Source organism: Leuresthes tenuis, unplaced genomic scaffold, assembly GCF_036924035.1.
Source record: "Leuresthes tenuis unplaced genomic scaffold, fLeuTen1.0.hap1 SCAF_11, whole genome shotgun sequence".
NCBI lineage: Eukaryota > Metazoa > Chordata > Actinopteri > Atheriniformes > Atherinopsidae > Leuresthes > Leuresthes tenuis.
The window spans coordinates 20,003,353-20,029,226 of NW_027325365.1; the positions used below are offsets into that span (position 1 = coordinate 20,003,353).

Sequence of the window (25,874 nt, forward strand, 5' to 3'; positions counted from 1 at the left end):
TGAAGACTTATGTCATTGATACAGCTGTGTTCAATTGTTTAATCTCTGATCTAGCATAGAGTCATAATAAGACGAGACTCATGGTAGTCATTGTCTGCGTCATACCATATGATTCCAGCAAAATCTCCCCCGCCATGCACACACACACACACGCACACACACACACACACACACACACACACACACACACACACACACACACACACACACACACACACAGACCCTAAATGCAAAACAATATTAAGCAATTGTCTTTTATCTGACTCTCCTCTGGTGCCTAACTAACAGGATCTGGCTGTTTTCAAATGAAATGCCTGCAGACAAGCAGGGCAGCCAGTTTGTGTGTGTGTGCATGTGAGTGTGAGGTGGGAATCCCTGAAACAAAAAGGTTTTTTCCCCCCTTTTTTTTCCCTTTCCAAGGCCAGCAACTAAACAGTGCATTTTGCCAAGATATCCCTCCCTTTCTAAGCTTTGCAGACACGTTTTGGATGATGCGGTGTCTTTTACTCCTTCACAAGTCAGCATAAAATAGATATGTGTATGGAGCACAATTGTGTTCACTTGGAAGAAAAAACAAGAGGGAAAAACCATTTGACACAAGTAAGACGTCTGAAGAAGTCTTTCTGTCTGAGTTTTCCTGACTGACTGACTGCTGCCTCCCATGATGAAAAGCCTTGTTTATTTGTCTGTCATGAACCACACTACAGGGAGGGAATATACAGACAACCTCAGCTGCGCCTCATGGATTACGTGAAATATGCAGAGGATATGTAGGAGACAGACTTATTCTGTTTGATACTGGAAATAAAACCAATCTAAGCGGACAGACAGTCTGATGATGTGGCTCACACACAGGGGCTGGATGGTGACATGATGCAACGACAGCGAGTTTAACCCACATCACAGATTATATCCACACCCGTAAGAGCCAGTTTTACATGTTTGATAACCCCTAAGAGCCTCCTCAAGCCAGCAGGTTTTTCTGTCACCAGCTTTTAACCTACCCAGCAGCATATGGGAAGAGCTAAAATTATTTCAATGGAATCGGCACATTCTGAATTGAATTTGCTGCAACAGCAGAACCTTGTCATAATGAAATTAAATTATAGAATTATATAGTAAAGAAACAGTACAATCTCATCTGTTTGGTCATCATTAGGGCGAATGCGTGTTACATCGGAATGACTCCAAACTTGGATGGCTATAAAATCCTTCCAAGTTTGTTGCCTCCTTTTTACAGTTAAAGATGGGGTGAAGGTTGGAGAGTTTAGAGACCCCGACTACACCCAACCTGACTGAGTTGGGAGGTTAAATTGTTATCAGAAGTTAATTCATGGAGTCCCAAAAACTTTTAAGGAAGTGAGAGGAAAACTTAGATAATGATTTATAAATAAGAAGGCAGTAAGCAAAGTGGAAACAGGCATGGGGAAAAGCAGGATGCGGGAACTCATGCAGACTGAAGGAACAAACTCAGACAATCTGAAAACTGACAGGGAGCCGGAAGAGCAGCATGGAGGAAACCACTGCTTTGTAAGACAAACAAACAATAATATTGATAGAAAAAAATATTGTGATATTTCTGAATTTTGGGTTTCAACAACACTAACTGGCCAATGCTCTGTTTATATGTGAGACAAAAAATACAACACAGTGTTTTGAGGGAAAAATAGACAAAGGCCTAAAAATACCCTCTCAGCTGTAAAGCACTCTGGAGGCAACATCGTGGTTTGGGACTACTTTGCTGCCTCGGGGCTTGGACGCCTTGCAGTCAACGAGGGATCGATTCATTCCCACAAACTGTATGAAAAAAACAAACAATGACAGAATTTCATGGCAGCGGTCCACAAAGCTTGAGAAGCTTGAGCTGTTGTTTGAGGAAAAAGACGATAACCCGAATTTTTTATTGCAGTTATTTGTAGTGTGTATCATCTTCATGCATCATTGCTTTGTGGGACTTGCCAGAAATCTTCCTATTTTTTAAATGTAGTACTCAAGTACTCATGGGAGCATTTCTTAACTGAAACTATCAATATTTCTCAATCACTCCACTCTGAGAACTCTTAAAATCTACATTACAAAGGTAAATTGTGGAACTGTAAATTGCTGAGAGTAACGTCACATCATTTAAGTCAAAGTCAAAGTCAAAGTCAAAGCAAACTTTATTGTCAATCAAGCATTACAACAATACATTGCAAGCAGACTGAAATTGCATTTATCCAACTCCAATGTGCAAAGAAACATACAGGAGTTGGAACGGTCGTTTCCATCTGGGGCACCACCCGGCATCTGGGGTGTCCAAAAGAGCATAAATAGAATGTGTCCCCGGGCACATTTTTGTCTGTCATTACTCTGTATTGTTGTACTCTTTGGTTGTCATTTAGTGCTGTAGAATGATGAGAGATATGATTTGGGTCGGGATAGAAGTTCGGGGCAGTGCGCCACTCTTCAAGGCTACATGACATAAAATGACACTCAAAAAGCTTAAGAAAGATTGTGATGTGATAGCATGTTGAATGCTGCATCTTATTCAGACAATATTTCATCATAAGTGGCTTTCATTGCATTTTTTTAAACTGAAAGAATAATGTTCTAATAAAATCAGAGGATCACTAAAGGATTTGAAATGTATCCCTGGCAGAGCATAACTGTCTGCACCAAATTTTAGAGCTGATGAATCCAAGCAATTGTATGGCTAAGAAACAAATAAGCACAAATCTGTTGTAGCATTTCACCCTGTTGCAGCACATCACAACTGTGAAAAAAGGTTCTTTTCAGACAACTGATGTAGAGGGAATACAATGTACCTGACTGGTTAAGGTGTGTAGCCTATAGTGTTGACATAGATCTCTGTCTGGACATGTATGTGTGCACAACTTGTGAACCTACATGACATCACACTGAGTGATTAACCCTCCTCATAACTCAGGAATGCAGTGCAGGCTTCCCTGTCTTGTTGGAGACTGTTTGTGGTACTTTTCCAAAGTGGAGTTGGAGTACTTTTCCAAAATAAACCCCCCCAAAAAGGAATATAATCTGTTTTTATGTTTTGTGGTATACTCTTTGCCTCCTGTGTTTCTTTTTCTCTTAGTCTTGTTTCTTAAGCATGTGATTTGATCAATACTGCACAAACACACTTCACAGATTACAGCTATCAACACTTGCATGATTTATAGCACCTCTGTATCTTTGCCACTGTATCTGCATTCCCTTTCCGTAGCGCAGAGGTCATTAAACACAGAGCTCGGTGCCTGGAGCAGCTGTGACCCAAGTTTACTGCCTTGGCAATTTGTGGATTTTATGTTGCACCTCAATAATACACAAAATGTGGTGGAGTTTGATGCTCAACAGGCTCAGACAAATATGTACAGGTGTTGTAAACAACTACACAAAGCAAAGAGGTGAAGGTAGGGGAACCAAACATAGTATACAGTACACTGGGTTTGCATAGCCAGCATTCCGTCCATCCTGACTCTGTATTTAGCAGCCAATGCCAACACCCCCCCCCCCAATCCATGACAAGGAGATCACCATGACCTCACCATCCAAGAGGCTTGTGCATCCACATGGTCAGGGGACGGCGGGTAGCTGAGGGTGTTCACTTACAATTTAACATGATGTCATTCAACTGGGTGCACACACACCTTTATCACAGCCCAGACTTGACCCCAGCATGAACATGAACTCTTTGCTCTGTGCTCAAAGTGAGCTCACACTCAGAAAAAGTGAAAAACTTACCCGACTTTTACGCTCCAAAAAATCACTGACAGCTTTTTAAAACATAGCTTGCACTCAATGTTAATCATTAGGTGGATGCAAGGGTGTTTATGGGTGTGCGTTATTAATACCCCAAAGGCAGTCAGTAGGGGGGATTTTAGAGGCTTATTGGGTTTCAGTGTTTCTGAGCTCACAGACAAATGTCCCTACATGGTGGGTTTCTTCTTCATCCAGTGCGCAAATGACTTGGCCCCCCTTATTGAAGATGCAATCCCGGCAGACCTTATGCTGCAGGCGAGTTTAATACATCCTAAACACTCCTCTGTTGGAGTAAGCACACATCCACACATAGGGCAGCAGGTGCTCAAAACAGAAGTTGGATGCAATTTAGGTGCTGGATACAAAGCAAACTTGTGCCCAGGGTGTCAACAGATTGCTCTAAATGTGATTTAAGCCCCAAGAGATGCTGAGAAACTCTGTGTGCGATGGATGACAGTCATTGTCATCTACCTCAACATCTTTAATGTTGTAAACAAGGTATGTAAGCCTCAGTTTGTCCGCTGGGGCTTTTCAGAGGTCCGTAGCATAAAACTGTGGCTGTAGTGCAGAGCACACACAAATAAACTCGCCCATTAGCTTTTCTTTGAGAAAAGAAAGGCAGAACAACAAATTAATTTAAAAAAAAAAAAAGAATGTGCAGAAAAGTACAGATACAGTAAAGATTGTGTTCTTGCTGTACTCTATTTGGTGAAAATGCATTCAAATATATTCCTGCAGTAAGTTATGAAACATGCAATATATTTATCAAAATAACATCATTATATACGGGATTGATTTTGCAATAATGGATGCATCTATGCTTTGGTTTACACAACACATAATGCAAAAAAGATGCTCTAAGTATCATTCAGTCATAGGCAGTGACCCAGCATGCCTGGCTGTCAGCTGCTCTCTGACCTTGTCTATCTGTCTGTCTGCTTTCACACTCTCATTTGTCTGGTCATCTATTTGCAGTAACAGACAGTCTATCCTCCATGTGTTTGACAGTTGATGAGTTATTTTGTCCGTGTTTTTCAGTGATGTCATTCAGGTGCAGTGTGCCAGGGCAAAAAGCCCAGGAGTCACCGTCAGCTGTTTTTGCTCGTGCTTTTTCTTCTGTCGCTAGACAGACTGGACTCTGAGCATTCTGAGGACAATGTCTTAAAGTTCAGAGTCTCTGAGCTCTGATAATGCATATATAAGCTAGGCTTTATTATTGCACTGCAAAGACTGACTTACTCTCTCAGAGGTGCTTTTGAGCAATTTATTCCAAAACACGGAAACACTCTAGCTGTGTAGTTGTAGATGCTCATGCATAAATGTGCCCTGTGGCATTTGATGAGAAAGTGCAAAAGAGACAGAGCAGATTTTGCATGCTAGCATTAAAAATGGGTAAAATATATTTTTAATTTAGTTAAATTTCAAAACAAAAAGAAGAATATGCAGTTCTGCTTTCCTACATGTGGGGTTGCATGCTGTAAGGATGCAGAGTTTGAATGCTGAGCTGTGGGCCCAGTAGTGTGTATGACCTGTTGCACTGTTGTGGTCAAACTGTGAGGTGTTTTAAATAGGCAAGCTGTGAGATTGGACTGTGGTGACTGATGGGCTACACTTTCCCTTCCTTGCTCTCTGGCTGCTTGTGCTTTCGCACTGCTATGATGGATGCCCATCCCTATGTAAATATAGCCCTACCAAAGCTAGTTAGCATGGCTCGCATGTTCCAGGCCAGTGGTCATAAGCTAAATATATATCCAAAATAAATACTTCCAGATCCAATTCTCAACTGTTGTTTAGACTGGCTGTTGCATAAATCTTGCAGAGAAAAATGAGAGAACCATTTCGTAAAGAAACCAAGACCATGTTACAAAGCTCCAAAACCGCACAGTGATATATGCTTTCAGAGGCCAGTGGAGGGAAACACTGTGGTTCTGAAACAGACTACAGTAGCTCTGCCCAGTGCTGTGGTGACTGAAGTGACGAGTCACTGCTGCGGTTACAAGTCATTACCAAGGTTTCCAGCCAAACTCTGACTATGAGTTCAAATGCCCCTTGTTTTGTGAAATGAATGCTGTGGGGAGAAGGAGAGAGAAAGCAAGCAGTGACCACACTAAGTGACGCAAATTGGGAGACCGTGATGTCTTTGTGGCTGTGAAGTTTGCATTCAGGTGTGTTGCATTAAATAGAGATGGTAAACTACACCTGTTTCATACAATGAGCACCTGAAATAAAAAGAACAATATTAAAAGGACCATACATAATAAGCTTTATTTGTATTGCATAATTCTCTGTTGTTCAAAAAGCTTTAGAAAAGGGAATAAAAAAATCAAACCAAACCGAGCCATAGAACGCGTGCATAGAATAGCTAGACTGTAAAACGAGTAATAGCAAATAAATGTACATAAAAGGTATAGTTAGGTTTCGACATTTCCAAAGGTTTTCATATGGAGAAGAATTCTGGAGGGATTTCAAAGCAGTGAGAGACATAATGCGCCTGAGTTCAGTGGGCAGAGAGTTCCTTAAAATGGGAGCTCTAAGAACAAAAACCTGGTCTCTGTTTGTGGTGGAGATACTCAGACTGCAAACTGAGAGTAAACAGTGGGGCTTCATGTATGAATCTTAGTGTCCAGGATGACACAATTATCAGGTGTAAGAGCATGACCATTTAAGACTTTAAATGAAGACTGAAGACTTCAAGACTGAACTAAGAAGGGAAGGTTATGTGGTCATGCCTCTTTGTAGTGTTAATAAGTTGAGTAGTATCATAGCGGGACATAACGGGAATCATCGTTACCCATAAATAGCAAAATATGTCAGCCCTAGCCATGTCTGTTCTCCTTAACATACTAATTTGAGTGTAAGAGTGAAGTAGAATAGCGAGGAGTTATGAGTGTGAGGGTTATAGAAGAGTGAAGGACTGTGGAAATGTCTGAGATGGGTCTCAAAGTCATTCTGAAACGGTGTCTTGCATGGAGGTCTGCAGATTAATGACAACATTCCCTCCTTCCCCTTTAAGCATTTGTGGTGAAATCAACAGTGTCAAAGGTCATTCTCATGTAGCAAGACCTTTCATGTAGCCAAATGTATGCTGCATCTTTGTAAGGAAAAATGTGACAAAGTGGGTATTAATTACATTTTTGTTCTGTAGCTTTCTTACACTCACTACACCAGGTGTATTTGTGTTTATATTTGGTTAAGAGTCATAGACAGCAATATCTCTGGTTATATTAAAACACAAAATCTTTGTAAGTTTCTGCATTTTTTCATCTGTTCAGTTTTGCTTTGATTCATGCGGCTTGCCATACCAACCATGTGTACAAAGGTCAAAAAGAGAAAGAACTTCTTCTTTGAGGTTTCACAGCAGCTTACATCTTACTGGATATTCTTATATCAAGAAATCTTACAAATGTCCCCAATAGTACAGTCCTCATAGTGAGATCTGGTCTTGTATGAAAATGTACTTTCAATGAATCCCTCTTTCTCTACTCTAAAAACCATGTCCTGCCTATCTGACATATTTTCTACACCTAACAAAAAAGGTCCTGTTGTTTCTAGTGGGTGACAACAATTACTTCTGTCAGATGGATGTGAATTTGTTATTTTTAGAATCCTGCTCAAATTACTGACCTTTTCTTAACCTTTCCATTGCTACCTGCTCTTTTATATTCCTTCCCCTACACGTGGACTTTGCTTTGAATACAGATGCCGTTTGTCTGTTGAGTCTTGTATTGTTGCCATTCTTGATGAATTCTTCTCCATAAAATCCCCTTTCCCTCTGACTTGGAAAGTGAAATATTTACTGTATGTCAGTATGATCTCTCTTAGTAGCTTAGCAACCTTGTCATTCTCAGAATTGCCAACATAAGCATGCACCCACACGAATGTCAGCACAGTCATTTGTCTTAAACCCTGAGTCTGTGCGCAAAGGTGGATATACTCTACAATTTCTCTATTTATATATCCTTGTCATTGTCTGTAAATTAAACTAATTTCCTTCGGAGTTCAGTACATATGGATTTTGCTTGTAATGACTAACTTTACTATTTATCCGTTTCTTCAAAGGCCCTGTGATGGACTGGTGACCTGTCCGGGCTGTACCCCGCCTCTTGTCCAATGACAGCAAGGATAGGCTCCAGCCCTCCATGACCCTGAACTGAATATATATTTTATAGAAATTGATGCATGGATGGATGGACAGATGGGTGTTTCTTGAAAAGGTACAGCACATACCTGCCGCCATGGAACAGCCTACAGAAAGCCATTCAGAGGAGGGAATCTGCGTTCAGACTGTAGCTTATGGATTGTTGGAGGAGAGGGTGTTGGTATACTTGTGTGCATGTGATATTTATTTCAGTTACTATGTGCTCTGTCATGTTTAGTTTGCCTAAAGTTGACCTTACAGAATGAAAGGTTCGCAGACAGCACTTAAATCTAGAAAAAAAGGAAGAAAAGCAGTGGGTCATATGTCACTTCAAGAAATTTCGCTTTACTTTGAGGCGCTCCAGAAACTAGTCGGAACAATGGCAGTGCCTACAGGTGAGCTGTTAACACAGATGCTTTGTCAGATCAAACAGCCACCACTACTCACATTCACATGCCGAGGACACTGTGGCTCAGCCATCTCTGTGAGCTGTTGTCTGAAAAGAGACCAATGAAGTATTCAAAGGGGGGTGGGGGTGATTTTAATCTGACAGAGCAGTACAACAGATTCTTTGAGACTGTTTCAGAGGAAGCTTATCAAAGTGACCGTGACCATACTGGTAGGTTGGAATCTGGCTGTGTGAGAGTTGCTATTCTCTCCATAACAATAGAAGGCCTTCTCTGCCTGCTTCCACCCTGCACTACAATTGCCGAAATACGTCGTCTGTGCTTCATCTTCTGCAGTTTTGATTCATATTGTACATCATCCCCTATGAAGACAAGTACACGAAAGAACAAAAACAAGCCAGTATTTTACAAAAATATCAAATCCCATCACTGAATACTGTTGCATTTTATGCTCTACCTCATATCCTGTAGCAACAATTACTCCAACAATTACTGTGTCTTGAGAGCTTGTCACAAGGGTTAAAGCTGTCTATGTTAAAAATTAAGTCTGTTGTGTTGTTCAGTACATATTTAATTTATCGTAAAACTCAAATTACTGAGTCACACATACAGAATGTCTGGAATGTAGTAATAGCTCATTGTTGTATTCATAGCGCTTGCTGGTAATAGTACAAATGTTATTAATAATTTTGACAACAACTCTGTGGTATTCATTCATTGGATAAGATCAACACTCTGAAACAGCAAAATGGATTTAAACCGTAATCGCTTTGAACTTCACCTGCGTTTCCCATTCCTACAGAAAAAGTCTTCCATCACAAACGTCAATTGTTCATTACTGACGCTTCTTTTACTTGTTCACTGATCACAGCCCAACCTGCATGACATTTTCCATAACAAAAACTGTTTTTCTTATGATATTGTTTATTTTTCCTTGGTTGGCACTTACTGTCCTGTCTACTTCACATCAGAAAAATGATAAGCCATGTAATAGGGAGCTCGTTATCTGGTATCGCAGTGTTCTGTCGCCCATCAACACAATAACAACTGAAAACAAGGCTTACATCATGCCGTCTAACATTCCACCTGTGTATATGGGCTCTTAGATGAATCACTGTTAGCCTGATGTTATGTGGAATTTTAAGAGAATAAAGAAAATAACAATCTGCTCAGGGGTGGTTTCAGCCTACAGAAAAACAAAAAAACCCCACTATGTTTGGATGGAAAATTAAACATAACACCTATCTGACGCTCACCTAAAATAGTCTGCAGGGTAAAAACTTGCATGTCAAAGTGTCCAGTCAACATAACTATTAAGTTATTGCACATATTGTTTGTTTTTCCACTCTCCCCACTCATCTTGTCTTAAGGTGTCATGGTTACCATGACCACCACGATCACATCTGTTCTGGGAGCCAATTCAAAGGACTCACCCCTGTAATTTCAGTAGTCCTGGAGTGTGGGAAACTGTGTCTATATCAGACTGAAGTGGGCAGATAGAGGTAATGATATATGATATCATGGAAATAGTAAATTATGTATTGTTGCATTTCAAAGATTTTCAGCCTCTCTCACACATTGTTATGCTCCAGATTCCTCTTAAGAAGTAAAGTATTCATTTACATAAAAAATTTACATAAAAAGATGGATGTAGGAAATTATGAATGAAAACCTGAGAGGGCTCAAGATCTCAGGCAGGGGGGGCGAAGGTTTGCATTTCAGCCCAGCACTGAAAGAAAGAGTTGTTTCAGGAAATACTCAGGAAAACTTTCTGTAAGTCTTGGAGTGACTCAGACAGAACCTAGGCCTAAGTCCAGTAGAACGTGTCAGGGGCCACCTGGAAATAGCTGGGCACTGATGCCCCCAAATGAACCTGTCTGAGCTCAAAAGAAATGTACAAATAGCTAAAAAAAAAAGAGTCAATCATTTTATGATCAGAAATGTCAGAAATGTAGGAAAAACTGGATATTGGCTGAAATTCTTGTTAAATTTACTATTCATTATGATGAATAACTTTTGTAAATAATGGGCCAGTTATACTTTAACTTGGATTATTACATGTTAGGTTACAAATATCAGTGACTTAATAAACAAAAAATAAACAGTTGAAAACATTGAAAGATTGGATCACTCCTGTGCGTGAAAGAACTTTAGAAGCTGTTGTTAAATGATCTGTTGTTCACAATGAAACAAACTATTACAAATCGAAGCTGCGGAGGAAATATAAAAAGATACTTTGTGTTGGTTTTATCATCATAGAGAAAATTACTCCACAGCTTTGCTGGTAGTGTCAACTTTACGCCCTTTTATGAATTACCTCACATTATTATTACTTATTTTATTTATTTTTTTCAGAAATGAGTTCATGTCTCCTTACAATTCACAAACAAGCCATCATTCCAGTCAGGCTGGTAAAACTGTGGATCATACATTTTGTGTCTATATTTGGAACTAAGCCTTTTTACAGAACAGGACTTGTGAACTGCTGCTGCAGCCTGTCAACTTTGACCCACTTAATAGGCAAAACCGAACAAAGTACAAGAGTGACGTTCACCTTTCAGTTTTTATTTGTGCCATAACAGATTACCATCCATTCCCGCTGCTTTCGCTTATCTGTGTGCCAACTGTTTGACACCTCTGTGGTGTTGACCTGTGGTAACAATGCACAGCTCCCTGCAGGATCTTAAGTCCTCTAAAGCCCAACATGGGCTGTTCAGACTGCTTTTGAGATTCCACACTTATGATGACACGACCAGTGAAACAGACTCTTAAGTGAGACGACAGAGACATAAACACGGCTGTTTTCTACATGGAAAAACCGACAGACTTATTTATTAATGTTTCTGGCAGCAGCTCTAATGGCTGTATTATTAAACGTCTAATACCCACAGACTGCGAGGCAGGGCCACCCTGAACTGACTCATTGGTTTTACGTCATACTCAAGGAATCCAGTGACCCATGCACACCAATCCACAATGAACTTGTGAACAAAACCTAAGGCGGATTTCCAGGAGATTCCCTCAAGTTAATATTTACCAGACCGCTCTGCAGTTGGCTGCAGCCCTTGAGGGCTGTCCATCACAATATGAAGCAAATAGCTGACATAGCATGGTATCAATAAGAATTCAGACATGTCATCAGCTCTGTGTGATTCAGGACAGAGGGAGTAAAGAGCTTGGTCCTGCCAATAACTCATGTCTCTCTTGTTCTCAACAGCCACTTACACACACATATATTCAGGTCCTCTCCTCTCATTCCTTCCATTCCTCATTGATCTGCCAACCAGGTCTTGGGAGGAAGGAGAGGAAGGGGAGGAAGAGGACGGGTAAAGTGATCAGGCTATGACATCACCATTAAGCTATACTTCATACTCAAAATGGTATATTGCATGTGTGTTTGTGCACGTCTGTGTGTCTGAGTTTTGGAGACAAGGTTAGACTCACAGAGCAAGTAACAATTTCCTCCCGAGACATGAGGGGTCCTGGGACACTAAATTGACTGGGCTAGTCTGGACTCATTATTTCCAGTATGAATGAAAACTTCTTTCTGAGCTGTTTTTTCTATTCCGATGTAACTCTTAGCTCAAATAACAGTAAACCTTTTGCATTTTTCTGTATTATTTAGTTCCTTACCAACACCAGGCATTATAAACAAATGTTGTGGTTACTGTGCAGATGAGTCATGTTAAACTTGATTATTTCTGCCTGGAGAATTTTATTTGAGGCTTGGGTTTAAGCAGTCATAGCAGATGACAGGTAGACACACCACCAGGTGGAGAGAAGGAAGTCTTTATGACACACAGGGGTGCACACGCAAGTGAAGAACTTTTACAGCGTGGTGTCACTATTGTGCTCTGTGGTTGCCGGGCAACAAGTTGAATGCTGGAAGGCACGGTTTCAGGTGTTCCGAAACATCTCAAATGACCTTCCTTTCTCTTATCTCCTGTCTCTTTGCTTCACTTGTTCACTAGCTGTCAGAATCAGCACATGGTTCACGCAGGCGCCCTCGTAATGACTGTGACCCCACCCATTTCCGCCGGGGTGACAGCCTTTTATGGGCATGAGAGTGAGTGTGCAGGTAAGTCAACAAAAGCTGACTCTGGTGTGACTTTTCTTCACTCTCTTGTTGTCATTTTTGTAGCATGTCTTACCCATGTTGCAGGGATGTCCAAATCTGGTCCTCGAGGGCCGCTGTCCTGCAGGTTTTAGATTTTTCCCTGCTTCAGCGCACCTGATTCAAATCAGTGCATCATTAACAGGCTTGTGCAGAACTTAACAATATTTTGAACACATCTGTTTCATCTGAATCAGGGAAACAGAAAACCCACAGGAAAGCAGCCCTCAAGGACCGGATTTGGACATCTCTGCCATATTGTATGAAGCTAAAGTTTGTCTTGGGTGATAGTGAAGTATTGATATTCCAAACATGAAGCTGAAGGAAAAATGGTGTTACAAGTAGACAGGAAAAGAAAGAAAGCAATGACATGCACTCATAACACTGAGAAAGTATTTCTCTTGAAATTCGAAAATTTCACACTTGGGCTCTTTTAGGATTAAGGTTGGCAATCATCTGGCTGCATACAACACAGTCCGCCAGAGATTCTCATCCCACTCCAGCAGGTCACAAGATAGATGTAAGATGTCACAGAATTTTAAATCAAGCAAAAATGTTCATTCTTTATGTCTCATTTAAATTGTATCATTGTTAAATGCTGGGTAGTTTTACTTTTCCTGGCCACTTCGGATAATTTGATAAATGAAACAACCTCTAATTAATATGTTTCTCTCTCTGATAAACTAATCTTTAATCCTAAAAAAGGTCTCCGGGTCATACAAAGGTAACTAAAATGGGTGTCGGACAGGAATTGTGATCTAATTTCCTCCCTTTGATTGATCCATTACACACCTACACAGCAGCGCATGGACAGACTAAAACTAATCCTTTACTTCTATCTGAATCAGCAATGCTGTCAGCGTTAGTGTGAATCTCTATTTCAGAAACTACTTACGACTAATCTCCGACTGCCCATGCAGGCAGCACTCACTGGAAAATGTCAGAAAGCATGTTACACATTTTATTCCAAACAACTTATCATCGCTTAAAACTCTGTCTCTTATCCAGCTGCCAAGCCCATGCCACCCACTCTCTTTTTTTCCTCTGCATTCCTGATATCAGACAATGCAGAGAGGACTTTTCCAGTGACCAGTCAGCCGTCCTGTGGGTCAACATCAAACGTGGCTCCAGGGTCAGATTCACCCACACACTTCTGGGTGTGCCGAAGATGATGAGACTCCTGCAGAGTGTGTGTGTGTGTGCGTGTGCGGACACATTACAGGATAGAGAAGCGGTCAGAAAACTTAAACAATAACAAACTGTCTGGAAATAGCCCAGAACCCCAGCTAATGAAGTCAGGGTTTCTGATTTGTGTGTATGATTGGAATTCACTGCAGTTAACCATGATGTGAAAGATGTGTCTGGAAAATGTTAATTGTGTCACATGAATGGTATGGATGAGCTACAATATTATAGGAACTTTTACCTTTTGCAGATTCATCATAAACATGCTCTGTGACAGTCTCAATTAGGTTTACATTAGACAGGCATTTCACAAACGCTGTCTGTGCCATTAATATTGGCTGGATTATCTAAAATATGTTGGAGAGCGGGTTGTTTCACATCAGATTTGACTCTAAGAAGTTAGGTAACTTGATAAAGCTTCTTATTGGGCCAGACCAAAGGCATGTGGAATTATGTGTGTTTGTCTGATGATAATTTTGTCAAGGCGTGTCAGGAGGTTTACACAGATTAGTGTGTGTTACTAAGGTGTGTCCCTAGTCGTTATCCAGTTAGTAACAATGCAGGTTCAATAAACTTGAATAATTCATTGAACGTTACAGAAGAAGTAGTAAGATGATATTCTAGATACACATTTGTCTTCTGTGAATGATTGACAAGCATTTTTAACGTTGCTATGCAATAACTACGTGTCCAGCTGATGAGCTTTGCAGACACCTTTTACGACTTGCCATAATTAAACGGACTCAGTGTCCTCTTTAGTTACTTAAAGTAGATTGCAGTCAGACTCTTTCTAGTCACTGGATCATCACTGGCTCTCTCCACAGGCTCTGGCCTCATTAATGACAAATATTTGTGGATGTAACAGCCTCTTCAAAGGACACAAGTAAAACAGTTTTCTTAAACTCCATGTGTCACAATATTCTGCTGATTTTATAACACCACAAAAAGTGAGTGTGGACTCTCTTCAGGGTGTTTTCCTTAAAGAGGAAGTCACACTAAAGTAACACCGAAGCCCCTTGACAATAATTAATTTTCCTGTCGTCCACATAAAACGAAGCAGGGCACTCGCAAGTTAGCCTCTGGACACAGCTTACAGGGGCAGGATTTTAGAGAGGGGGCATTAAACTGTGCAGCCATGCCTGGGCCCTCTTACAAAAGGTAAAAAGGTGTTGAATTAACTTCAAGAGAAGAAAACCTCCTATTCAGCTCTGGTCTATGACGCCCTCCAGTGGTCAAAGTGGTAGATCCTGCTTGTATGATAAACAACAGCCTGTAGCCCCCCAGAATTAAGGTGTCATTATATTTCTCAAAAATCCTTGTGACTTTGGAAGAATTTGTTTGAACCAACTTTTATATTGTCCCATCTATTGACTCCAATTGAACACCAAACACCCACAGAGACACAGCAGTAACATCGTGTATCAGGGTCTGTAAATGCAGCCACACAGCGCCATCTAGAGACACAAAGTTTTGAAAATACTTTTGAAAGGTTTTAGTTGAAGATGTTAAGTTGTGTTTGAGATAGATCACTCATTCAGGGACCATTTGCAAAAATATTGATCTGTTTGGAAAGGATTGTACCAAATGTGGCTGCTTGCTAACATCCATCTTCCACAAGGCAAGGAGGCACTTTACATAGATCTTATTTATCATCAAGACCTCTGTAGCTTCTGCTTTGAATGTAAAAAAGCATGTTTAATGAGCTAATGGTTTAATGTAGTCTACTCTGCAGCTGCTCTGTGTTGATTACTTGTAAAGCATTAATGCACTGATGTAGTATGCCAAATATGAGGAGTGAGGGCAGTGTCTGTGCACATACCCCAGTGTTACATTGTTGCCCCCAATAACAAGATCTCTAACTTCAACTATGATGTGATGGCAAAAATCTGTGATTTTTATAAGTTCAGAGGTATGAAATAATATTTCTCTAAACAGAGTACATTATATCATTTTCCTCACTTTCAAACTAAGCAACTGATTTTTAGTAGTGAGTTGCCAAACAACAGAAATACAGTACCGGTAACAACATTTCACAAAAGGACCTTGCATGACTATATCGGCTCCAATTTTACATGGCCTTAAGAAATGCATTGAAATGAATTAATAGAATGAAATAAACAAGCAAGGAAAAAGAGGCAAAGCACATTCATAACTTTATTGGTTGTTATATTGTGTTGTAGACAACATGTGCACAAACTCACCCATCCAGTATCAGACAAATACATTATTAAAATAAATATGAGGTTTTTCAAAACAATATGTTCAAGTTTTTAGTTTGCTGAGAAAATACACACAGTTAAATCAGTAAACCTACAAATAGTGCCTGTGCATTACTGTAGACACACAGTATTATGATTGTATCCTAGATAGAAAAGGTGATGGGTAACAGTCTTAAGAACACTTCATAGAAAAGACCAACTTGCTTGTAATTGCAATGCGGTTAACCTAAAAGAATCATTTCATCAAAACAGCCCAGCACAGAAAATAGCAGCAGCAAATACACAACAACCAAAGAATTGCTGTCTTCAGTTGCAACGTTAAAACTCGAATAACATTACAGGCTACAATTAGTAACTCCCTTTATACACAGTGTATTTTAAACCTAACAGGCTCCAGGAAGGCGGCCTCCACTCTCTATTTCAGGACCTTTTCCCCCCTGTCGGGGGTAAGTGAGGAGGATGTTTGTGGTAATAATCAGGTGGGGTGGGATTTGGGCTTGCATTCATCCCCGTGGGGACGTAATACATACTCTCCAGGTAGCTGTGGTCCAAAGTTGGATGATTTTGGTGCTCTGGCTTGGACCCCTGACCTGATGGATTCCTGTAGCTGACCCCAGGCCCACTCGGGTGTATTGCTGCTGCAGCAGAGGCGTCAGGATATCGGGGTGGCTGAGGCTGAGCCTGTGGGTGGGCTAAGGGAGGAGGAGCCGCACAGGGCATGTACTGTGGAGCAGGGGCATACATGTTGGGGTTGTGAAGAGGTGGAAAGGGGGCTGCTGAAGGAGGATACAGGCCTGAGTGTGACATTGCTTGCTGTGGGATGAGCACCTCCACATACTGGCCAGTCTCTGGGTCAAACAACATTTTCCTCAGTGGCTGTACAGGCACCTCAATATAAAAGTACTTTCCTGTTTCAGGATCCAGGAGCACTCTGCGTGGGGTCTGTCCATAGCTACTTTCTGAGTACAGACTGGCGCTGTCCCCCCCATATTCAGACCCATAAGAAGGCCCCATGTTTTGAGGGCCACACATGTACTGAGGATCCATAGGGGGAAGACCAGGAGAGTGGCTGTGGTGAGGATCAGTGTAAGGAGCCCCAGCAATGCTCGGTGGCTGCTGATGGGGAGATCTGTGGATGGGTGGCCGTCGAGAGTCAGTATGCTGGGCTGGCTGCAGTGGGCGGTCAACAGGGCAAGCTTGCATGAGTGAGGGGTGGGGAGGACAGGGAGCAGACTGGTGGAGAGGCTGGTACATTGAGGGGGGCTGGTTTGGACCAAGAGGGCTTGATTTTGGAGATCCTGGTTGGTAGCTCATTGGCTGAGGTTCTGGTCTGCACTGATGGGGGCGGAGAGGAGCCTGAGTCATGGAGTAAGGTAGTGCCTGACCTGGTGAGTGAGGTGGGGCAGGTGGGGTAAGGTTATGGGGACTGCGGTGATGGTGAGGTGGGATGGGAACAGAGTGAGAGGGGTAGCCTGCTGAGCAGGAGCAGGGAGGAGGGCGAGATGTGGGTTGATGCCGATTTTGCCTCACAGGAGTCAAATCGGGAAGTAAGAGTGGACTGAAGCTCTCTCTTTCATCATAGCTTGGAGGGTCATCTGAAGCATAAAAATGCAGCTCATCTGTTCTTTGAGTGCGCTCACTGGAGAGAGATCTGTGACAAGACTGATTTGGGTATCTCTGTAATTTTGATGTGGAGACAGTTGGTTGTTTTGCATTGTTTGAAGTAAAAAGCATAGCTTGCTCATGAGGATACATTGCCCTGGGATACTGCATTTGGATGTCTTGATCCGTAAGAGCTGGCTGTCTGGCTCCAGCTGGGGTGGGTCCGGGGATATGATTTGGTTTTTTGTCAGAAACCGGACCTGAAGCTGAAGTTTCACCCAAGCCTGTGGCTGATGATGTAGCTTGGGATGCAGGGTTTTGTGCATATGTGGAGCTCTGAGGAGAAGCAGCAGGCTGTTGCTGCTGTCCTCTATCACTAAATGCCTCTGTCTCAGATGATGCTGCTGGTTGGTTTGAAAGACTGGAGATGGTAGTCGCTGTTTTGTGAGGTGGAGGTTTGAGGCTGGACACTGCAGACACAGCCAGTTTTCTTGAATAGTTTGAAGTTGATGCAGACTCACCGGAAATCTTCCTGTAGATTGTGGGTGAGCTCACTACAATTGTTTGAGGCCTCTCTTCACCTTGTGGTTTTCCAGTTGATGACATTGCTGAAGCTCTCTGTGTTTCGCTTGGCACTACTTCTAAATCTGCAGGTTTAAATTTGCAGCTTGGTTTTGGAGGCACAGCTGGCTTTTGAGAATTTTTAGCTATAGATTTCACTTCGATAGTTTGAGGCCTGTGGTTTCCGGTGTATTCTGTGGGCATGTCTTGTTTCATAGGTTCTTTAGACAGTGACTTGACCTCTATTGGCTGTGGTTTGAATCTCCGTATTGCAGGGGACCTTGGGGGAAAAGTCGGATCTAGTCTTTTCACCGCTTCAAAATCTCCATTGTCTTTCTGTTTGGATAGAGGTGGGGTTTGATCATGTGAATTCCTTTTTTGTTTTGCATTTTCTTTTCCTGGAGGCCTAATGCTAACTCCCTCATCCTCTTTGGGCTTTGTGAGGATGTCTGTGTTGTTAGTCACTGCTGAGGGGCCTGAGGAAGAGAGCATCCTCTCTCGGTGAGACTCAATTAAACCTCCATCTGACGTAGGAGTGGTCTGAAGGGGGATCTCTAGAGAGTTCACATGCTTACGGGGAACTTCTTTACCTGCAGCTATGTTCTGGGTATTGGCCACCACTGCTCCAATGTCAGCTTGGTAGCCTTTCTCCTTTAAAAGCATGGAAACTGAGTGGCCGCTACCAGGGGCGTTGCCTGGGGGAGTGGGCCCAGGTGAAAGTGAAGCGGGAACTGGAATTTGGATTGGGGCAGGAATCTCCTCCGGGGCTGAGGTTGCAGACATGTTAGTTTTGTTTGGTCTTTCTCTTATCAGCACCACAGCAGTGGACACCTCTCTTTCCTTACTGGGCTGTTTAGGGAGGCCTCCAAGCATGGGGGGTTTTCTGTCTGTTCTAGTCACTACAGGTTTGTCTTCACCATCTGGCACTTTGTGGATTTCTGTCACAATCTCTTTTGTTTCTGCTGAAATGTTTGTATCATGTTCGCAAAGCTCCTGAGTTGCTGTGTTTCCAGTTGTGTGATCTGATGTGATTGCTTTCAAGGACTGGGATTCCATGTTCCCCTCTGTGACAGACTTCAAAAAGTCTTGGGGTTTGTCACCCACGTCTTTCCTAATAGTTGACATTTTATTTTTGTTATCTTTCCAGCAAACAGCCTTGTATTCAATTTGCATTGGCTGTGGACCGGACGGAAAATTTCCTTTGCTCTTAGTTGGAGACATGGTTGGCATCTTTGAATCTTGTGCCTCCTCTTTCGGTTCCTCTTTCCTCTCTGTCCAGAGCTCTTCTTCTCTTTCCAATCTCTCCTCTTTCCTCCTTATCTCCTGCATCACATCTGTCACCCCCTTTGCTGTGGGCTCATCCCTCTTTTCCTTATTTAAAGTGTCCATCCTTTCCTCATTTACATTTGATGGCATTACAGCACTAGCTGCCTTGAAGGAAAGATTATATGTATTTTTTACAAGCCGCCTCACATCTCTAACTTTGTGAATTGGGGCCTTAACTCTATCATTCTCATGATCTTCCTCTGTTTTCTCATCCGTGTCGGTGACAGTCTTTGCCTCCTTTTCTCTGTCAGACACATCTGGTGAAAAAGCCCCAGGTTTGCTTTCAGCCTCTGGCGTAAGACAGACATTGAGAGAGGCTTTCTTTTTCTCTGTGGCTTTGAGTGTAATCTCTTGCGTTTTGGATGTGTAGGCACCCTGGTCACCTTGCAGCAGTTGTTTGTGGTCCTCTGTGTTTTCACATTCCTGGTCTCTGTTTGTCACTCTGGCCTGTGTGTTGTTGGCTTCGTTGGCAGAAGGAGACGGGGTATTTGCTGACTCACCACCCTCCCTTTTGTGTGTTTTACTATGCTGTAATCCAGTTCTGGGGTGTTTACTGTCAAATGGCACTTTTAATTCTGATTTCATCTCCGATTTTAAAGATGTTGCATTCCTGCTTTGAGAGTCGGCCTCGTCACTGTCAGTTTGGGAAAATGTAACACTTCTGATGCTGCTGGATGAGCTTGGCCTGTTTCCAGTTCTTATTCCAAGGCTTTTGGGTAATTTGGCTTCATCCTTTGTGCCTGACTCCCCTCTCATAGGAAGACCCTCAGATGAAACACTGTAATCTGACTGAAGACTTGAACTTAGATTATAAGAGTCAGATTTTAGGGACTCTTTAAGTGGTACCACTATGTTCTCTGTTGGTGGGCTCCTTCCTTCACCTGCTTGCTCATCAGGTTGTCTGTCAACACTTTGCATCTTCTTGGACAGCACACTCTTGATGAGGCATGAAGCCATCTTGGTTTTAGAGCAGGTTTCATCCATAGAAGCAGATTTTTTTAGTTTGGACTGTCTTTCATTTTGTTTATTGGACTCAGGGCTGCATTCAGAAGGGTGAAATTCTTGTATTGCTGCTGGTGTGCTGTGTTGCCTCACAAAGGTCCCTCTTGGGTGACTCTCTTGAGAAGGGCTTTCCACCATCACAGGTAGCCCAGGACTGCTATTTTCACTACTCTCACCCTGCTTCCCTTCACCATTATTCTTTCTTTTCAGCTGGATCTGTCTCTTCGGCACTCCTTTTCTCACCTTCCTGGAGTCTTCTCTTTCCAAGGCCACATCAATGCATTCAAAGCTGCCCAACTCATAACGTCTAGATGGATCAAGGCCATCTGAGTAGTATAAAGATGGCTGCTGAAAGGAGACTTCATCGTGGTCAAGCTTTGGTGCAGAACCCCTGAAGTCAGCATAGGCCAGCCAGGCCGCATTGATCCCGGCTGGGCTCTCCTGGGGAGATGCTTGAGAAATGTTTGTAGATGAGCGATGGCTGGAGTTGTACATGTCAAGGTAATCTACTTCAGGGCTTGACAGGCTGCGGAAAGCCAGGTCTGTAAACCACTTCACCTCATTGTCTGTTTCATCAAGTTCACTTCCCATGCTGGAGCTGGAACTCTGACAGGGCCTGTTTGCGGCACCACGTCCAGGAGCGCTCCTTTTGTTTTGGGTTGTAGGTTGTTTAAGTCGTCTGCTGGTACTTCCACTTCTGTTGTCTTGTTGAGACGCGCGTTTAAGCACACTCTGTTGTTGCTGTAGCTGTCGTGTCGCTAGCAAACTGTCTGAATAGGAATGCGCTGCTGGCAGTCCCTGACGGGTCTCTCTGTCTGTGGGAGCTGCACTGCAACTTGCAGGTCCTTTTCTATTCCTGGCACTGAATGACAGCTCAACCTGTTCCCCTCTGTAACTGGTGACCCCCTGCCACCCCTCCCCTCTTTCAGGATCCTGCTCCTCCCTCTCTCTCTCTCTCTCCATCTCCCTTTGCCTCTCTATACCTACATCTTTTTTCTGCTCTAGTGGAATTTCCCGCTCCATCTCCAATTGCCTTCCTGGCTTGACCTGGTGGGGCTGGCTATTATTGTCAACAGGGTCAACATTGGGGCTTTCCCTATTTGTCGCAGCTTTCTTTAAATTACCACTTCGTGAGGATGCTAAAACTTGAGATGGACTACGGCTTCTGTTCTGCCACTGTCTGTATGGCTTCTCAGGGGCTATGATGTGGACAGGTGTAAACCTAGTGAGGGGCGGAGAGGGAGTCTGCCTTCTGTTTTTATGTTTGGACATGTCCTCTGTTAACGTGTCTCTGTTTCCACGTTTAACTTTGGTTAATGGTTGTCTTCTAGACTTTTCAGGCGTACAAGTTGATGTTGGTGAAGAAATACCACTGACAGAAGTCAGGGGGTAAGAAGTTGACTGAGGATGGAGATTTTCCTGTGTTTGCACAGGTTGCTTTGATGTTGCCCTGTGGACAGGTGAAATGTTTGGACTCTTGTGCTCATGGGCTATAAGATAAGGGGAGGGGGACTTGATTTCACCTGGGAAATTACTATAAGTGTCTTCTCCCTGAATAAAGAAGGAGTGAATGCCCTCTTTTTCCTCAGTGAAGGAAGTTTCACTTGATTTATCCTGAAGGTATTCTTCCTTTAAAGTTTCTTCTCTCTCTGTGGCTTGTTGTATCACTGAGCTGTCTAAACTTTTATCAGATAGGACAGATATAGGTGAATGATCTGCCTCCGCTAATGAATAGCTTTGGAGTTTCGCAACAACTGGTTTCTCTCTGCTTTGTGATTCCAATGTTGGTGACACACTGACTTCTGCCAGATGTGTGGGGGACTGTGTTTCTGTGATATCACCGGAAAATAAATCGGCTTCAACCACAGGTGTGTTTCTAACAGAAGAATTAGGTGGTGTATACAGAGGGTTAAATTCTGTGGAGAGAGTTACTGGAGAAAGTTGGTACCTCTGCCCAGGAATTGAAGCAACTGGCGATGGATCTCTACTCCTGTGCATAGGTGAAGGACTTTGATGCTCGTCAGATGAAAGGGTTTGATATCTTGGTTCGGGTGAGGGGGTGAAGTTGATAAGATGAGGTGAAAGTGTTTGGTACCTGGGTTGAGGCAGCAGAGTTGTTTCAGACTGTGGAATAGAACTTGGGAAGCCTGATATGTGAGGTGAGTCTTGTGGGGTGTCAGTGGACTCTGCAACACTGCTGGTTATACAGTCTCTGCTTGCTTCACAGGACATAAGAGTACTGTCTGGCTCTGGGGTGGAGAGACAAGAGAGTTCTGGAAATGGGGTACTGTCCCTGTCCTCAGGCTGAACAACAGAGTAAGAAATTCCTGTAATATGAGGGGAGGAGGTGAAGCTTCTTGGTGAGGCAGAATCAAAGTGTGGCTCTAGGAGAGGAGAGGCTGATGCCGTCTTCACTTCAGGGGATTGCTCTTTTCTGCTGACCTCAGGTGAGGATGCTATAATCCTGATTTCAGGTGAAGGAGAAGTATATCTTTGATCAGTGGGAACGCTGTTGTCCCTCTCTCCAGGTGATGGAGATAAACTATAATTAATCACAAGTGAAGATGCCTGTGTTTTGATTTCATCAAATGTTAAACTGTTTCTTATCTCAGTTGAGGGGTCAGGAGAGGGGCTTCTTGTCCCAGTGTTTGCTGGAGATACAGGACTGAGTAAGACAGGCGAGGCACTTGTGTTTGTTAATTCAGGCGAAGCAGCACTCTCCACAGGCTCAGGAGATGTTGCTATTGAAATGACAGGAGAGGGGGGGGTATATCGAGGGCTAGGTGTAGAAAAAGTACTCTGTGGTTCAGATGATAACCTTGTATCTTGGCTCTCGGGAGTAGTTGTGGTGTCTCTTCCTGCAGACAAGCGATCTGAAATCAGTACAGGGGTGTGAGCACAGTCTTTAATATCAGGTGTGGAGCCTCTGCTTAAGAGATCATGCAGGGAGACTCTCCCACTTAGCTCAAGGAAAGGAGATGTTGCTTGGGGATGAGGGGAAGGGGAACTATGTCTAAGCTCAGAGGACACCACTCCTGATTGAAATTCTATCTCTAAATCACTGGGTGAAGGTAAAGGAGATGAAAAGATGCTTCTAGATTCAAACGCTGATTCTGTGAAATTGTGAGAAAAATGTGCAAGCTCAGGTGATGGACTGCTGTTTTGATTTAAGTGACTTGCTCCTGGATTAAGCAAGTCCTTTTGAAGGGTGGGACTTGGACTTAAAGACTGATTTGAGGGGCCACTGCGTCTGTCTTTGATCGAAGGAGTTATTCTACTTGGTTCAGTTTCTGAATTGGTTTGTTTTGGATCAGATGATGATGGTAAAAATCTATTTTCAGCTGAGGAGGAAGACAAGGATGACAGTCTTCCCTCTGGTTCTAGGGTATTGAGGCTGTTACGTCCAGGAGAGGGTGTCCTCTCACCACTGGTGAGAACTTCTGATGATGGGGTAATTTTGTCGAGTGGAAGTACTGGTGATTTGTTTTTTGATTCTAAATTTGTAGTACTGTCTTCACAAACTTGTGGATGTTCTGAACTTAGTCCCTTACCCTCCAATCGCCTTCTCTCTGAAGACTCGTTTTGCTGTGCAGGGTTGTGACCCCTTTCTCTTGAATCTTCAAATCCCTCCTCTCCCTCACTGGACCCCTCTGCAGTATGGTAGGAACCAGATGAATCGTTCAAATCATCCACGGGGGGTGATACAGCAGCTGTGCTTTCTACCACTCTCTGGGAAAGGACAAAGGCGCCTGCGGCAGGGCTGCTTGAGAGGGAGTGCGATTCGCAGTCGTCTCCAAAAATGTCACACAGGCAGGTGGTCTCAGAGATGGCGCTGCGTTGAGTGGGGACGTTGATAATGTCGTAGATTTCAACGTGGTTAGGGGTGCCGTCTCGATGGCACAAGGAAAAGGTACGGGGCGCGCTGCGCAGGAAGGAGTAGCTGTCCCCTTGGAGAGTCCAGCTGTCCATTGCTAGTCCACAAGCTCCAAATTTTCAATGTGGCCAGTCCAGGCTGATTCTGCCGTCTGGTCTTGGCTCTGTTCCTGCACTAGAAATAAGACATAGTCACCTGGAGGGTGTGTAGCTCATTACTTATATCAACAGTACTAAAGCATTTGATAAATATCACTGAGTGGTAAAAAGTTTATTAATTTCAGTCTTGAAATTTCGTCCTCCTTTTATTAGCTTTTAACTATCAAATGTTGTATGAACACTACAGCTACAACATCTCTATCACTATTCTGTAAAATGCTGCACCAGACAGCTTGAAATAAAAAAAGAAAAATATTAACTGTAACTTGACTGCAAATCTTAGGTTACATGCCAGACATTCAGAAATCCGACATGTGCTTACAATCTTAGAATTGCACTGAGACATCAAGAATTCTTTGTGCAAGAAGAGAAACACAAAATGTCTGCAACTGTACCTTTGGCCAGGATGACGCTTTCTCAATGGCATTGAATTCCTTTGTGTTGCAGTATCTGCCTATCATCCAATCAACAGTCTTTTAAATCCACAAAAGGCTACAAGTTGAAAAGACCCTGTTCTAATGCCGTATCCAAGACTGAGCAGCTCTGCACAGCCAGTCTGCCAGTGACACACTAACTGGACAACGTCAGAATGGCAAATGCACTGCCATGTGTCAGACTTGAATAGAAAAAGCAAAGAGAGGGATCTCACTCAGACACATTACATCCCTTAATACTCTCATCTCTATTTCTGCCCCGCCCCTCTGAGCTGGCATCAGGGAAAGCACTTACTGCATGTAGCCTGGATTTATTTTTTTTCTTCTGCGGACTGTGCGTTGGTTGGGCACTGGCTTTTCTGCGTGAGCTCGAGAGGGGTATCTTACAAGGGGTGGGTGGGTTTATAGTTAGCAGCAGGTGCTGAACAGGCCAGGATGGACGAGTACGCCTGGAATCTGACACTTAGAGCCAGCTCAGTCACAGGGCTTCTCTATATATAGACCCATATTATCAGGGCCAGATAGACGTAGCTTTAGCATTTTGCCTGGGCGCGCTGGTGGTAATAGAAAGGGTGAATACTGAGTTGAAAGAACAGCACACACATTGTCCACTTAGCTGCAGCATGTGAGGTTGTACTTAACATTGAGAGTGTAGTTGAACTACACTTGCTTGCACTTTTCTATTTGGGCATTATGTGTAAATGCCAAGGTGTGGTTGAAGAGCAGGTCAAAGGTTAACACTGACCAAATGACCTTAACAGCTCACATGAAATCCTGTACACTGCACAGTTTGCAAAACTTGTATGATAGGATGCTCTGACATATTGAAACCCAATTATACCCCCACATTGTGAAGAAACTTTCATTTCCAGGACTACTATAGCCAGTGAAACACCTGTTTTAAAATCGCATTCATGCTTGTCCATCGTATGACAAATCAAAACTTCCAAAACACAATTGTTTTTATTTGTTATTTTCACATACAAATCAAATAGTGCTACAATAGCAGGGAATTTTGACCTATGCTGAGGCCAACTACAGATGTTTAGTAGAAAGTTCAGATAAGCCCTATGGACCTATCCTAATACCTCATGTGATCAC

The 25,874-nt window shown here is 42.8% G+C and overlaps 1 protein-coding gene across 1 annotated transcript; it reads right to left on the reverse strand.

The window, feature by feature from the left end:
• Positions 1-15,764: 15,764 nt before the first annotated feature.
• Positions 15,765-24,887, reverse strand: LOC140318264 (uncharacterized). The gene is made up of 2 exons (XM_072395999.1): positions 24,735-24,887; positions 15,765-24,355 (listed from the first exon to the last, which is right to left on the reverse strand). Exon 2 carries the CDS (start codon positions 24,274-24,276, stop codon positions 16,237-16,239), a length of 8,040 nt encoding a protein of 2,679 aa, XP_072252100.1. The 5' UTR covers positions 24,277-24,355; positions 24,735-24,887; the 3' UTR covers positions 15,765-16,236.
• Positions 24,888-25,874: the final 987 nt, after the last annotated feature.

What these genes read in the sequence shown, in the direction of transcription:
- LOC140318264 (XM_072395999.1), bottom strand. Translation starts at nt 24,276, where the DNA reads ATGGACAGCTGGACTCTCCAAGGGGACAGCTACTCCTTCCTGCGCAGC.